Source organism: Labrus mixtus, chromosome 15 (genome assembly GCF_963584025.1).
Source record: "Labrus mixtus chromosome 15, fLabMix1.1, whole genome shotgun sequence".
Lineage (NCBI taxonomy): Eukaryota > Metazoa > Chordata > Actinopteri > Labriformes > Labridae > Labrus > Labrus mixtus.
Window position 1 is genome coordinate 15,033,747 of NC_083626.1, and position 16,193 is coordinate 15,049,939.

Consider the following 16,193-nt stretch of genomic DNA (forward strand, 5'->3'; position numbering starts at 1 on the left):
TTTATTACAAAAGTGAACCTTTATCTCGAGGGAATTAATAAATGACTCCATCTATATCACAATGGAGATCAGGTATGCACTCCAAATAAAGTGAGGCATGTCCAGGTTCTCTCGTATTGATCTACTATTATATGTATATGGCGGTTTTAAACAAACACGTGATTTAGAGGTAATGCACAAAGAGCAGTCACACAATACATGAGCATTTATTTCTATAACAAAGTTGAATCTAGATAAAAAATAGATAACAAAAATACATAAAGAAAAAGTATATTACACTATTCGAGAGGCTATATGTTTGTATGTACACATTTCAAAATATACTGAACACCAAAGTTTGTGTTGAAGAAAACGTTCCTCTGAAAAAAATACATAAAATAGACTTTGGACCTTAATTTACAATCTTTTATAAAGACTTGTGGAAAAGAAAGGACAAAAAAAAAACCCTGCCGTTTGAGGGGGCATCTATGACTGTTTTGGTAGACATGCATGTCACTGGAAAAGGTTAGACCACATCCTGCTTTGTTTATAAATCACACTGAGGCAATGTCGGAGATAAAGACTTTTGTGCGATTCAACATTTACAAAAATCATCCTGTTTTGGTGAAATAAAAAAGAAAACTGAACTAGTCTCATGTCCAAATACAAAGGGAGCAGTTTTGGACTAGATGCCAGTTATCAGATGTGTTGACATTATACTTTGAACTGTAAAGTTGATTATTCCTTTCACATAGAGAGTATCAAACGATGACAGTAACACTATAATTTAATATCTTTCTGTATAAGAATTACGCAGCATAATGCGTTTATCTCCCTGTAAGGCAAATACATGTAAACTTTGTATGTCTGCATCAAATTGAGTATTGCATCTCAGTATGGTTTGTAAGACAGTGATTTAAAAATCTGTTCTGGCTGAGCAATACAAAACATGCAGTGTTCCAGCTGCCATACTGATGCTCCACGGGTGCACCAAAAAATACAACAAGTACAAGTAAAAAAAACATAGGTGGGGTAAAGGACAGGAGGCAGTGCTGGGTGCTCCATCTCATCTGCTGAGGGTTTAGAGGATTCAGAGTAGAGGAGCTGGTTCCTGATCTGATGAGCTGGTGTGCAAGATGATCCCAAAGAAGGACCACTGTACGACTCGGTACAGCTCTTATTTTAAACGTTGTGAGCTGATTTTTTTTTTTTTTTTTTTTTAAAGTTCACAGTCCTCTTATCACAACAGCTTGCGGTTTACAATCTCCCAGACGATCCTTCTTCTGAAGTAGGGCATGTGTTTCTGTGAATACAAAGGGAGGTCAGGTAAGCCGTCTTAATGCCATTGTTGTCGTAAAAATGTTCTTAAGAGTATGTGGTTGGTGGTTACCTGTGTGAATGTGATTGGCTTGTCTTTGGTAATGTAATCTGCATATTTGCATGTGAACATTCCACAGTCACTACCATTCATCTGCTGTGGGATTTCCTGAGAGCAGAGGATGAACATACAGATGTAACAGCAATCCACCGTGCAGAAACAACTTCCATTTGGTACAGGTTTATCAGAATAATTGATCAATAAGAATGATTAACCCATTAAACAGCTGCAAAGATTTCTTCTACTACTACTTGATTTTTGTATAAATATAAGGTGATAAGAGTTTGGATTTTGACAGTGCAGTAGCATCATTTGTATATTTTGCACAGTAACAGAGTTTCTTCTTTTGAGGTTTAAATATATGATAATATATTCTGCACTTCCTGTACATATTGCATTATTTCTTCAACTCTTCGAGCCTGTTGTTCATAGATTATTTCTTAAAGTATCTATGGCTCTTGCATAGCTTATCACACCAAAAGCTTTTGGAACTTATTGCTTTATATCTTATTTATACTTCAGCTTCTATCTTTATTGATATATTCCCTACTGCAAGAGTAATGACCACATTTCTCTCAGGGTATAAACAAAGTATTTATGATTCTAATTCAATGGCACAGCTCATTCTTAGCATTTAATAACATCATGAACACCGCTGTTTGAGACCAGTGCATTGTTTTGAAGTAAGGACACACCCATTTCCCAGTAATGTCCTACTGATGGATGTGTCAGTGAAACAGAGTTGACAATATGCCAACAGATGACTGATGAATTTGTCCTCATGTAAAGGTTGAAAATTTCATTATTTGTCAAAGCACCTCAAAAACAGTTTCTATCTAAAGGAAAACTGTCAAATCACCCTCTCTGTATTCTGCACTCTCTACTTTGAAACACAGTTTTTCAAATGATTTTTTTTTTTTAGATCACTACTTTGTCACCTGCTAGTTAGCAAGACCCAAGCAATGGACTACGTGAGAACAAAAAATAAATAAATAAACAACTCGACTATTAAAATGAGTCCACTTGTTTAACTGCTTAGAAAGCTTGCTATTGATGGAGGTGCAACTCGCTAAAACAACAGCCTGTTACTTATTTTTTGCTGATAACAGACATCCATCCAGAGTTATTAACATGTGTACTTTTTACAACACAGTATGACGTGGAACATTGAACACAGCCTGCTCTGTGCGATGTGTGTGTCGTAGACTTACATGGCGTTTTTTGCTGTGCAAAGTCCAGCATGAGGTATCCATTTCTTTACCCTTCTTGTCCTTACTTTCTTGTTGCAGGTAATCACTGGGGAAACATACATTATTTATTTTCTTAACATTTTGATGCCTCATCGAAAATCTATTTCTAGGAGTTTGTTTAGCTTTTCAAATACACTGTATATTCCATTTAAAGAAATAATCCTGTATTGAAACTTACAACAATATTCTGCATGCTTCATCGTTGTTTCCTCCCATAGAATCAAAGTACAGGATCGCCTTTTTCCTGAAATCCACCACCTGAGGGAAAGAGTTGCACAGTCATTCACTGCAATCTAAATCCAAAGACTCTTTCAGGTTCTCAATATACACATTCAGACATTCAGACTTACAGAGAGGCACCAGTGCACCCCCAAGTGGACAGGAACCAACAGGATGTCTTTAGAAAAGATGTCTGTCTTTTTGGTCCAGCGGCGGACAGCAGAGTAGCCACTGTCGCGCAGTTTGGGATAGAAAAAAGTGTTGAAAGTGTTGACTGATGGCAGGCCGGGGTCCTTGCTGCGCTCCACCAGCAGGTTCATGTAAAAGTTGATCACCTGAGAGATTGAGAGCGGAGCGTTTCAGTTAACCGGACAAGCAGTATTGTATGGCTCAGTTGTGGAATCATTATTACATTCAATACAGGAAATATCAAGGGTATAGCAATGACATTTTTAATATATGTGTGGGCTAGTTGCTAGTGTGCCTGCAGATAGTTCACTTACAGATGTTACATTAAGAGTAAGTCCACTCACCTCATCATTCAGCCAGTTGAGGTTGCTGAGGGTCTGGAGGTCTTTGCGTGTTAAGCTGAGACCAAAACCTTCACTTAATACTTCATGAGAACCACCTCCCCTCAGTGCCTTGTTTATCTCGGCCTCCATTTCCTTCAGAGAAAGACACAGATTCACAACATATGAGAAAGATGTAAAGCACCACAGCCTTCAGAAATAAAAAAAAACACTTATTAGAGATGCACCAATTGCAATATATTTGGCTGATAACTATTTTTTCATGGTCGTGACGCCAATTCCAAATTCTTTCTTTAGAGAATAATAATTGGCAGCAAAAACAAAACACATTTATTTTTTTGTAACTTTTCTTGAATTGACATTAAATGTTATGGTTATAATAAAACAGTGACTGTTAATTAGGCTAATTGTTTAATGAAAAATATTTCAAAGCTGCGACAGGTTACATGATCATTTCCCATTCTCAGTAAAAGCTGTTTTACTTTCTTCAGCTGTATTCTCTCAACTCCTGAATGACTTATCTATTACTCATCAAATAAAACGTCAATCTGTGACTATTTCATTAGGCTATCGCTTGCAGTCACATACCTTTCTGCCTCTGTCTTTATCGCTGCCTCGCTGAACAGCCTTAGTGGCGACAAAGAGTTGTTTTTTGTCTTGTTTTACATCCGTTTACTTTTTATATGCATGTATCTATAATATGTCCAGTAAAGTGATATGTAAGCTGAAGTTTAATCATTTAAGTGTTCTACAGTAACAAAATAATTTTACTGGAATATTAAAATCATATATCTTGCTTACATTCATGGAGCTAACCGATGCTACTGTTTCATCCTTTCTGACCTGATTCATAGAACCGTGGTTGCATACTTTCATTTAAGGCAAGACGAGCAAGTGCCAGGAAACGGTCTTTGTTTATCCTACAGTAGGCCAATGCTTTTTTTTTTTAAGATTTATTTTTGGGCTTTTTGTGCCTTTAATGGAGAGATAGGACAGTGGATAGAGTCGGAAATCAGGGAGACAGAGTGGGGAATGACATGCGGGAAAGAGGCCACAGGTGGGAGGTGAACCCGGGCCACCCGCTTGAGACGACAGCCTCCATACATGGGGCGCGCGCCCTAACCACTGCGCCACCAGCGCCCTAGGCCAATGCTTTTTAACCTGTGCTGGTGAGCATCTCTCGTCCACACTGCTGACATGTTAGCTTGTATGGGTTGCTGTGCACACAGCATGAATAATGTGGCTTGTGTTTATATATCCAGGATTGGCACAAAATCTGATACATTTGAGAGGACGTGCCGGTAACAATCACGGTAGAACAGACTAAACATTGTGACGTTCCAGTCACCAGCCGGTCAATCTGTGCACCTCTAATTAATATCTGAAGATCTTTGCTTTTTCAAATAGTAATAGCAAAATCATTTTTGACTTACTATTTTAAATAAATAAAACAATTTGCTCTGAAACTAATGAGAACAGAGCAGTTGTCAAGTTAAAGGAAGAACCATAAAACCCCATAACTGTGCAGAAATGCACCTGAGGCAAATATCAAGTCAATAAGAACATCAGAAACACAATCTTCTGAGTAAGAGCAGGCCTATTCAAGTCATCTACATATGTCTGTTTATGGTTTAACATCAAATGCACATGGAGGTAAAATGATCAAACCTCTGTCATTTCAGGGAATTCAGGTTTCTCTTCCACAGGTTTTGGTTCTTCTATCAAAGGAGTCAAAGGAACCTCCTTCTCCAAAGGAACTCGAACATGGACCACCACATCTGGGCTGCGTTGACCCTTTTCAGACAGGCGCTGGAAACAAGTAACACCATCAAACAGGTTAGAGAGGTAAAAAAGAAGACAAGAAACAATTTACATGATAAAACTAAACCTGAAAGAGAGCTTAAGAGATTTATGGTCACCTGTCGCTGCAGCTGGTCCGCCAGGGCCTCCTGCTCCTCTATCTGTCTCCGTCTTTCTCTCGCCCGAGAGTCATACATGCTAGTCCTACAGTGAGAAATGAAAGGGGTTACCTCCATTCAAACATAAAAAAAAAACTGTGGATAATGGGTATCTATATTAAAGCCTATAGAGTGTACTTACAATTCTTTGATCCATAACTCAGCTTGGAAACATGGCATACTGTAATGACAGAAGAACAGTATTGTGCGAACAAATACATTTGACTTAAAGTTCGACCTGCAGCTCCTTTCCAACATTTCATTCCCCACTCTCTCTCTCCCTGATTTCCTGCTCTATCCACAGCCCTATTCAAATAAAATCATATGAACCCAAAATAAATCTTTAAAAGACATTGATTTCTGTTAGCCACACTTGTATAACATTTAATCCTGATACATGTTTTTTAACTGCAGTGAAATGAAGCTTGGAAACATTAAAGGATTTAAAAAAAAAAAAAACACTGACGAAACAAATACTGACCTTGCGCTGTCTTGCTTTTTACCCTTTTGTTCGTTTACAATAATTACAGAGTCGCCATTATGTGCTACAAAAAAAAAGAAAAGGAGATTAAAACCTGAGAGAAAATACAGACGCAAGCAAAGATTTAATCATGTTAGGGTACACCAAACCAAATGACTTTTAAAGTAATTCTGTGCAGACACAAGTGGATGAAAATGTAACCTGAGGATTGTGTGTCCTGAGATGAGCTATCCTGCAGAGAAGATGGGGAGGGGGCTGATGTTAGAGTAGCTGCTCTGCTGGAGCTGACGTCTGTGTCCACAGACCATGCCTGGCTCCCTGGCCTGTTGTTGGAGGCCCCAACTGGGCTGGGAAGGTTGCTGGAGCTCTGGCTGGACATGTCCTGGGGACTTGGGGGGCTGCTAGGTCCGTCTGAAGTGTCGTCCCCAGCCAACCCAGTAGGAGATGAGATTTGTAGAAGTCTGCGGCTGGTGGTCAGAAAGCTGGTGCTAAAAATAAAATAAAAGGGGTGAGCAGGTGAGAGAAGAGACACAATCCAGATAGTCAAACACATTCACAGTGATGAAACTTTTAAAATGAATTCATAAACTTAATGCATTACTGATCCGTTTCATGGTAAACTTAACCAAATCAAACATTTCTGGCACTTCTGAAATCTCTGTGGCCTGCTGTGCCCCTCTGCTCTCTATCATTTAACACATTTTACAGTTTAAATATGGCATTGTTAAAGTCAGATGCTTTTGTTCTGATACGTACAAATCTCTGTGTGACCTCACGATGGCGTGTGAGCTGCCGTTGTTAAGGAAAGAAGACTGACCACCGGAGACCATGGTCAGAAGCTGCCTGTAGACCTCCTTCTCCTCTTCCCGTACAGACTGGACAAAACCAGAGAAAATCCATGAGGTGGAAAAATAAATTTAACAAGAAGGAATCACATGTTGCCTTATTGTCCTGGTGTCTGACCTCTTGTGCAGTGCAGCGAGGCCTGGGCCTGTGTATGCGGCCAGATGAGGCGCTGTGTGTCGGGCTCTGGACCACTTTGATTGGAAAGGTCTTCTCATACATGCTGGTGCAGGAGCTACTTGACACTCCACTGAACAAACTGAAGACACAAGTGTACACAATGATAATCAAACATCTTCAACTATACACCATATAGTGACACATCATATAACTACACACCATATAGTGACACATCATATAACTACACATTTTTCTTCAGGCAAAAACCAAGACGTAAGGATTACCTTGGCGGTCCATAAGGTCTGAGGGGCCTGCCCAACCGAGGAGAGGGATGATATTCAGGGGTGAGTGAGGGTGGTGCGTTGACTGGGTGCCCATTTGTTTTTGGCACTTCGCGATGTGTCGGACTCATGCACACTTGTCGCCTACAGACTTTTGATCCCATAATAAACTTTTCACTACGCAGGTATTCTAGCAGAGGGAGAACAGAGAAGAACAGAGATACATTTTTCTCTAAAGCCTCTTTAAACACCTGCAACCATGATGCAAAAGCTCATATATAATGCTTAATCCAAGACACTTTTCTCAATTCTGTTAAATTCAACTATCTGCTAGTTGTCTATTCTGCTTGTACTATTTTTTTTAAACTGGTGCTCATTTACAGCCCAGACTGCAAATGGGAAATAACAACATTTTTGTTTACCACAATATTCTGTTGTTTTTATGTGGACTATAGTAGCCAGTTAAGTTTAAGTGTTACAGTCAAGCACCGTTGTACTGGCACTAGGAAGCACTTGTCTTCTCTTAATGCCAATTTTGCAGCAGCATCTCCAACTACACTCTAGCGTTCGCTAAACCAAAACCTAGATGATGTAGGTTAAATAACTTTCTGCTTGGTTCTTTGCTCTAGCATTATTTCACTGTAGTTCTAAGCGTAAGTACGGTATAAGTCAGTGTATTATCTGCAATAGCCACAGTCTTATAAATAGTAACACAATAACAACAATCTTTCTCCACAATTGCACACCCTAGCTTGTGTGATAAGCTTACCTGATTTGGATGTTTTCCAATCAACAGTTGTCAAGGGAGCAGCAAATGTCTTATCCAGAGAGTTTCTTTCCAAGATCTTAAACCAAACATGTAGATGACATAAATTAAATACATTAAACTGGAAAATATTACATTGGCAAGTCAGTCTCAAGTTTTCATTGCTTACCGGCATCCCTGCCCAGTGCGCTGTTGATGTTGACGTTGAGGGCTGCGACTGCAGTTCTCCAGGTGGAGGACCAGGGGAGGCAGGCAGTATATTTCTAAAGGTGGGGCTCACATTGTTCCTCATCCATGAAGCCACACTGGAGCTATGACTCTTCACTCCTTCAGCCGCAATCTTGACTGTGTCAATGAGATCCCCTACGGAAATTTGAAACAGAAGGAAAACACACGAGTTTAAACAGAGTAAACTATATCCTGACATCGAAATATGAAAAAGATGTTACTGCGTACGTACCCATTCGAGATTTCTTTATAGTCAAGTCATCTTGGTCGGTGTTGTGTCCATCATCCAGACTAAAACAAAACAAAAAAGAGAAAAGAACGAGGGCACACAGTTAAAAGGATAGGAGAGGATAATACTTTATTGATCCCCAGAGGGGAAATTCGGGCGTTACAGCAGCACAGATAAGAAAGCTCAAAAATACACATTAAAACAGAATAGATAAGATAAATAAAAATAAAAATAAAAACAGGGGCTATACACAGTACAAAATGAATGATGAAGTTAACTGGGGGGAATTGAGACAGCATTTGCAGAGATTTGATTTCAAGCCTTGTTGACACACTCACAGTGGAGATATTCACACTGTAACACATGAATGAAACGTCAACAGTGGTGGTTTAAGGGTTACAGAAATGAGCTATAGAGGTAAATCGCTTGTTTTCAAACACACAAACTTATTGTTACACACACAAAGGGGGGGGGGGGGACACTGTTGCAGCTCCTTACCATTCAATTGGTCTTTTCCGCCTCATCTGGACATCTCCCGGCGCCTGGTGTGTATCCACAGCTGCTACACCGTCGCGGAGATTGGCGAAACTTGTCTCAACCCATTCATAGATTTTATTCAACATGGCGCAATAGGCACAAACTCACCGCGGTATGAGGATAAATCTAATTAAAAGCAGCCGTCCAGTCTTAACTTAGCTGACAATGAGGTCAAAACTAATTAAGATAATGCGCGTCATTCGACTGAGGCAGGTTAGCTGAGACTGTTTCAAGTGGTAATACTCCTATGAAATTACATTTTACTTCCCAACGAAACACGCTAACTGTTCGCTACTTAGCTGAGAATTAGCTTCCAGCCTTGATAGCACACTGTGGTTACTGCCTTGCTAGCTAACGTTGTTAGCTACACGGCTAATTTATGGAAGTGTGTTTTAAATTCCTTCAGCAGTGCGATAAGTCGCGACCGACGCGTTCAAAAAAACGGCTATCATTTCGAGTCACCCCCCGAAAGTCATCTACGTACCCTTAACGTCACTTTAAATTTTTATATACACTCGTTGAAGAATAATATCTCCCGCTTCTTCCTCATTCAAAACCACAACATGGCTGCACAGGACGCGCTAACGTCGCTCGTCGTGATTGGATGGCGCGGTGCTGCGAGTCCGAGTGTGAACGAGGCCTACTGGTTGATCGGCCCGGGGTAGACCATTTAATAACACGTCACAGCCGCTGAGCACGATCGTATTTCCCATATGTTCACAACAACACCTCGCCAAATGTGAAGTCTACTTTTTCTGTTTACTTTAGTGCGCTTCTTGTGTCTGTCACTGACGAGGTAACTATTACATTAATTAACTGCGAAAACGCCAACTTGGAAGGAAATCTTTCTTACCGAAGGCCATAACTCTGTACAACAGCTCACCTCATGCGAGCAGAGAACTGTCATCATGATAATATCTGTCTCTCCACACTGTAATGTGTTCTGCACATGTTAAATTTACAAATTATCCCTGCACTCACGTTCACTTCATTTGTCTGTCTACTCGCCGTTATATTGTATAGTTTCTGCTTATAATATGTCTACACTCATGCACTTTAACTTATGTCAATACTGTCCATTTACAACTCTGTTTTTGCACATTTACATTTAATCTTTCATATTTAATTTACAACCATTTACATTCAATCTTCCATATTTAATCTTCATATTTAAGACTAGTAATGCTAAGTTAAATCCTGGTTGTATATATTCACATTCTTATTTTTGATATCTTTTAGTACTTATTTACTTTGTAGTTAATATTATATTGTACTTAGATTTGCTAACATTGTGTTTTTTACTCATATTGTGTGTTGGATAACCTGCTGCTGTAGCGCCACAATTTCCCAGTTTAGGATCAATAAAGTAAATCTATTTTACTTTATAAGCTCAAGACAGACAACTTTGTTCCATACTAATAATAAGGCCTAATATTGTTATTCCAAATTGAAAAAAGAGGAACAAGAAACTTGGTGAACTAATCAGAATGTATTTAGAGGATGCTGGTAAATAACACATATTACAACAGCATTTTCAATGATGGAAGTTTGTTGGCTGCTGATTTTATCATGTGAGACTATTTAAAAGATACCAAAGTTGCCTCAACATTGGAAATATCAGACAGAAAATAACTGTGATAAAGCTTTTATATGTCGCGAGAAGTGACATTTGTTAAAATAAAGGTAATGTGGAGGTGTAAAAATACATTATTTTCTATAAATCAGAGATAACCAGTGACTGCATTCATGACACATTCACCATTTAATAAATAATAACAACAACATCAATGCTCAGGTGAAATGCAGGATGCTCTTAAAACAATACTGCATCAATATCATCAAATATAAAACAAATAATCAAAGGTCACTTTCATGTCAAGCTTCAAACTTGCCATTTAGTATTGCACACTTTCTGAAAAATAACACTGTCATAGAAAAATAATCTTCAAATATCATGAAATATAGAATTCAAGTCCCTTGCAAATGAACCCATATCAAAAGTTATTAATGAAGCATATTCATACATTTAATTATGATATGTCACCACTTTCCAGCTCTTTAAAGTTAAATAATATAAAAACCTTCACCTGTCTTGCCAACATCAAGGTCTTTCAAACTAATTATTGTTCATGAAAAAAGCAAAAAATCATATTAATTCATTCATGAATTAACACATCTTGTAGCTATAGACATGTGACATACTTAAAATAAACACATACACACTGCAACAATGTAAAGGCAATGAATGTCAGTGGTGCAAATTGTAGACCCTACAGTATTCAGCTCTGAGAAACAAATCAATGCATAGATGAGCAGCAACATCACAAATCAAGTAAATAAAATAGTATAATTTAAAACAGTGTCATTCAAAATACAGAAAACATGTCACCTTGCCTCAAATAGCCTAGTTTAGAATGACAAACTCAAGGTATCAATAATAAAATGTAATAATATTGGAGGAACAGGAAATGTCTTTTTGTCTGTTAAGATTTGTGTTTTCAGACACAAATCAAGACCCCACAGCAATGTCTAAATGATGGGATGACCATGACCACACATGGCATAGTTACAGTAGGACTTTTCTGATGCATGCATATTAGTAACACAAATCCTCTGACATTGTATTGACATCTAATGTGATTTTGAGCAGGCATGGATCTAAAGACAAACATACAGCTACAGATAATCACTCAAGATAAAATAAAATGTAAAACAGAAATGGAGAGCGCACACAGATCACTCAATGTCTTTGACTGGTAAAGCTAGTAGTCTAACCCTAATGTGTTGTTGGTTTTCAATATGCTCCAGAGAAAGGTTTTTTTTTTTTATACTTTGGAAGTGGTTACTTACTGATGTATTTATGTACATGTATAGTTGTACAAGAGATGTACAACCGGAGGCATTGTCATCACAAAAAAAAACTCATTTTAAAAGGACTTCTATCATATCTAGGTTCCTCCCATGTCTAAAGCTAAGTAAAGTAGGGTGATGGTTCACTCTTGTCTTGTTCCAAAGATTTGAAGGAAGAAGGAGAAGATGTAGATGATATCAAGGTAGATGTTGAGAGTGGCAAAGACGTACTCTTCTGGACTCATGGTGTAGCGCTTGTTTCCAATGAGGAGCTGGGTGTCAAATGCCAAAAACTGAAACAGAAAATTAAACAGGTCAGGCAGCAATTTCTTTGTCTCTGATTTGGACTGTCAACGATAAATGATGAGTTGTCTCTTTTACCATGGTGAACAATATGGCTCCCAAGACAGCAAAGGTTGCATCCAGCCAGGGAACCTATATGGCAAATGACTTGATTAGCTCTAACTCAAGTATTAGACCACAATGTAACATCTGAATACATAAAATAGTAGAAGGTGTAAATATGATCACAGATAAGGGTGATGTTCCCCTAATAAATATATGTCAGATTACCACTTTACTTTTGTATCTTAAGTTACTGCATCCTACTCATCTGACAACCCTCCTCATTGGAATCTTACGTGACACACAACTGGTACTTACATAGTGATAGGGAAGGACGAGTACCAGCACCAGTCCAGATACGAACATGACCATGCTGAAGATACAGAGCATCCCTTGGCATGATGTCACATCAATCTGAGTGAAGAGAGCACATGAATAGCTGCTCAATTAAACTGCTATAATTAACACAATCAGTCCTCCCCATTTCATTGTTAATATTAGACTGATTAAAATACTTTGTTGTTACTGCTAATACTACAAATCCTTGTGCCATCTGTTTAATTCATTATTGTTTTTATAGTTGCTTTGTTTGTCTCTATCCATCTCTTTTTTTCCCCGCATCTCCTTTTATCTCGCTTTCCAACCCCAACAGAGTTGTGGCAGATGGCTGATCAACATGAGTCTGGTTCAGCTCAAGGTTTCTGCCTGTAAAAAGGAAGCTTTTTCTTTCCACTGTTACTTTGCTGAATGTTGCTCAGAGCTCATTGTGGATTAATGTTTCGTCATTGTAAATAATACAATAAAGAGAAAGGTCTAGACCTGCTCTTTTTAAGAATTGTCTTGAGATAGCATTTGCTATGGATTGGTGTCATACAAATACAGATTGATGAAATCAAGTGTGTTAAACCAATCATAACATCTGGCACATATTCATTGTTTTACATTTGCAATGTTTGCCATAAAATAGATAATAGTACAGGAGAAGAAAAAGGTTGTTTTCCTCACCTTAGTTTGAAAGCTGAAGACTGTGACGAGGAGACAGACTGTTGCTGTGATACCCAGACACATCACCACTGACTTTGTGTTATAGAAACTAGAAAAACAAGAGAGCAAGACATTTTAAATCAGTATAGAAATCAAGTATTGCCACAGATCAAACAGACAATCTCATATAGCAGTGAAAGTACATAGCTGCATAATTATCTACATCTAAAAGTCTTTATGCTATCTTAGGAGAGGGTCTAAAGCATCAAGACAAAATACAAAGTAGCACTCGACAGTCACATATTACAGTGTTCAGACATAAACATTTACCTGGACAACATCCCTGTCATGTAGGAGAGTGAGAGGGTCTGAAACAGAATATAAAATAGTACATAAATGTATAGACATAATACATTTGTATAGGATCATTCAAATGTCAACTGATGATCATTTGTAAAGTAAAAACAACAATTTAACAAATATTGGTAATCCATTAATGTGCTCACTGCAAAGTTGTCTCTATCATGAAAAATATTACAAATATCTGCCGTGTACTTACAAAGATGGCGAGCAGAATCAGATTCCATGGGAACTTTCTCCTGTAGGTGTAAGAAACTGAAGTTTAAGTACTGTAGCTGATCGAATTTCTCTTTTTAAAATTGCAATTCACTTTAAGCGACTTTTAACTGACCTTGGTGCTGAGCAGCAAGAAAGAGTCAGATAAGTGACAAAGAACACAGCACTGTTGAACAACAAAAAGTTTTCAGTTTTTATTACAATTTCAAATAGAGGTTCAATTAACCAAAACATCACTTGTATTTCTGATATTAGACTGATAAAAAAAAAAAAAGAAGTCACTTACTAGGAGGCCCAGTACCACCCAGGGTTGGCTTGAATGTAGTCCTTCGCAGCGTCACTAAAAGCAACATATTCTCAGGTAAGAATACTAACCAGTGAATTGTGTCTAACTTTGTCTAATTTTGTCCAAAATGAGAATGAACTGAAAAAGGTGAGTTAAACACTTGCCAGAAGGTGAAAAAAGAAACAACTGCCAGGGTGACCAATAGCTGGATCATCAAGATGGTGTAAACCTAAAAAAAAAAAAAAAAAATGAGTGAAAAGATTCCATAACAAATACTTGCAGTTTAAAAGTGTTAATTTAAGATAATATTTTCATTGATTCACAGTTTTCACATCGAGGCTGATCTAATGAAAGTGATGTTGGTGCTCTTGGTACCTTACGGATGAAGATCCTCCGGATGTTGAGATCATCCCAGGTGAACTCTGTGAGCATCTCAGCATCATTGTAGCAAGGAGCGCTGCTGCCTGGAAACAAATGGAGTCAAGAGTTTTTTTGTGATCTTCAAAGTCTTTTTCACACAAATGAGCAAATATTATTCCCATCACTACCCAACCACCCAAAGACATTATCAACATTGCAAAGTGAACATGCTAATGATAACGACACACAGAAACTTAAAATGATTAAACATTTACGGGTAAGGTTTTGTCATACCTGCAGTGGCTTCCTCATAGCTGGGAGGAGATGGTGGCTCTATGGTGTGTCCATTGGAGGAGCCATTGGCTGCCTTGTTTGCAAGTGATAGCTAAAAGCCCAAAAGATGAAGAATTTGTTACTTTAAGTAGCATATCTTTTAGTCTGCTGCTTAAATTATATAATGAGGTGTGACTTATTTATTGCAGTGACTATTAATATTAAAGACTTATTTGAGGACACTGGGTCACATCCCATGAGGGATAACAACAAAATTATGAATTATTGATCATGTAATACAATCATGTATGACGTATAACATGCAGTGACAATTAACATCTTGCACTGGTTTCAGGATTATGGTCACATGACAAGATATTGAAAAAATTATAAATAATTAATAACACACTATTTTTTATTTTATTTTAAAAATACAAAAAAAAAAACGAGGTAATGAGGTGTGTCTCATTTAACCAAGTCAGCATTGATGTCTAATACTGATTTGAGGACACTTGGTCAAGAAACATGAACATTGTTGAACAAAAAAACCGTTCAATTGTTGAACATTTTTTAAATGAATGTAAATGAAAACAGATAAAAACCCTAATATGTAACAAGATGTGGTGTGTCTCATTTCTCCAACTGAATATTTCACTGATATTGTTCAATTAAAGACACAAAGATTTTTTTTTAAAAATAAATATTTAATTAAAATAAAAACACAAATGACGTAATTGTCTAATTTTTCCAAGTGCGTTAGAATAAGTTACTCAGAAAATTAATACATTTTAGAGTTACTGAAGAAAAATAATTATTTATAATATTAAAATAGCCGATGTAATATAGTGAGGTGCGACACGTTTTTCCAAGTCAGTTAAAACCAAAAGGCAAAGAAATATAGACTACCTGCATGAATAAAATATATCGACAGGATAGAGATACCATGAATAAACTACTCTGCTTAACAGCCATTGAATCCGGTGAGATAACGTCGGCTAGAAATACTATAGTCTACAGTTGGACACGACACCTTGGTCATAACATGTCCCACTATACAAATCATTATCATCATAATACCGAGAGACTGCGTCATGAGTATTTTGGGATTCAGAATTGCGTATATTGCCCTGAAACATTTGTCAAGTTAGACTAAGAGGATGGAGTGGCGACGCACACATTTCCACTGTTACATAACAACTTAGACCCCATACAGAAATACAAAATATAGAAGAGACGAGATGCGGTAAAGGACAGAGAGATTAATTGAATGGTACAATAAAATAAAATGAAACGTTTACCTTGCCATGCGTCATGATGCCTCTGTGACGTCCTGAAGTAGGTATAGTCTTGTTCGGGATGCCAGTCAATGGGGTTCTGGTTTCTCCTTTCTCAGTAATGTAGATCTTGAATAAGTAAATCTATCTACACTGTCAGAAATGGCCTTCTATAAACGATGCTCTTGTAGCTTGCTCAGACTGAACACTCTGACGATATGCTACCCAAAACAACGCATTAAAGACTCGTGCAAATCCCCCTCCCTCAGAGATGTTCTAGTAACATCCAGGTGAAACTGCGCCATAGAGCAGAGATGGGACTGTACCACAGTACCAAATTAAAGGGGAGGATGGTGACTACCTGATGTGTTTTGAGGGAAAAAGCCTAAAAAAAGTCTGAAATTGTGGTCTGTAACTAAAATCTAGAAGAATTTCAAAGGCTAAAA

At 37.8% G+C, this 16,193-nt stretch overlaps 2 protein-coding genes across 2 annotated transcripts; both read right to left on the reverse strand.

Annotated features, from left to right (window-relative positions):
* Positions 1-190: 190 nt before the first annotated feature.
* senp1 (SUMO specific peptidase 1) lies at positions 191-9,416 on the reverse strand. The gene is made up of 18 exons (XM_061056699.1): positions 8,761-9,416; positions 8,266-8,324; positions 7,975-8,168; positions 7,809-7,884; positions 7,043-7,229; positions 6,759-6,897; positions 6,552-6,670; positions 5,997-6,283; positions 5,796-5,859; positions 5,457-5,495; positions 5,276-5,360; positions 5,025-5,165; positions 3,360-3,491; positions 2,958-3,161; positions 2,786-2,865; positions 2,569-2,653; positions 1,370-1,465; positions 191-1,282 (listed from the first exon to the last, which is right to left on the reverse strand). The coding sequence occupies exons 1-18, from the start codon at positions 8,883-8,885 to the stop codon at positions 1,220-1,222; spliced, it is 2,175 nt and encodes a 724-aa protein (XP_060912682.1). The 5' UTR covers positions 8,886-9,416; the 3' UTR covers positions 191-1,219.
* A 1,132-nt stretch (positions 9,417-10,548) lies between these two features.
* On the reverse strand, positions 10,549-15,889 carry LOC132989441 (protein lifeguard 2-like). The gene is made up of 12 exons (XM_061057087.1): positions 15,772-15,889; positions 14,495-14,585; positions 14,216-14,304; positions 14,005-14,069; positions 13,841-13,894; positions 13,670-13,720; positions 13,538-13,577; positions 13,309-13,346; positions 13,000-13,087; positions 12,313-12,408; positions 12,031-12,084; positions 10,549-11,942 (listed from the first exon to the last, which is right to left on the reverse strand). Exons 1-12 carry the CDS (start codon positions 15,784-15,786, stop codon positions 11,793-11,795), a joined length of 831 nt encoding a protein of 276 aa, XP_060913070.1. The 5' UTR covers positions 15,787-15,889; the 3' UTR covers positions 10,549-11,792.
* Positions 15,890-16,193: the final 304 nt, after the last annotated feature.

Bases quoted from the DNA above. Each gene is read 5' to 3' on its own strand.
- LOC132989441 (XM_061057087.1), bottom strand. The intron at 13,578-13,669 runs GTCAGTTAAAAG...TTACACCTACAG, and splicing joins TCTTGCTGCTCAGCACCAAG to GAGAAAGTTCCCATGGAATC. The intron at 12,409-12,999 runs GTGAGGAAAACA...CTCTTCACTCAG, and splicing joins TCTTCAGCTTTCAAACTAAG to ATTGATGTGACATCATGCCA.
- senp1 (XM_061056699.1), bottom strand. From the start codon at position 8,885: ATGTTGAATAAAATCTATGAATGGGTTGAGACAAGTTTCGCCAATCTC. The intron at 6,671-6,758 runs GTCAGACACCAG...GGTTTTGTCCAG, and splicing joins CTCGCTGCACTGCACAAGAG to TCTGTACGGGAAGAGGAGAA. The intron at 5,496-5,795 runs GTCAGTATTTGT...CTGTCATTACAG, and splicing joins AAAAAGCAAGACAGCGCAAG to TATGCCATGTTTCCAAGCTG.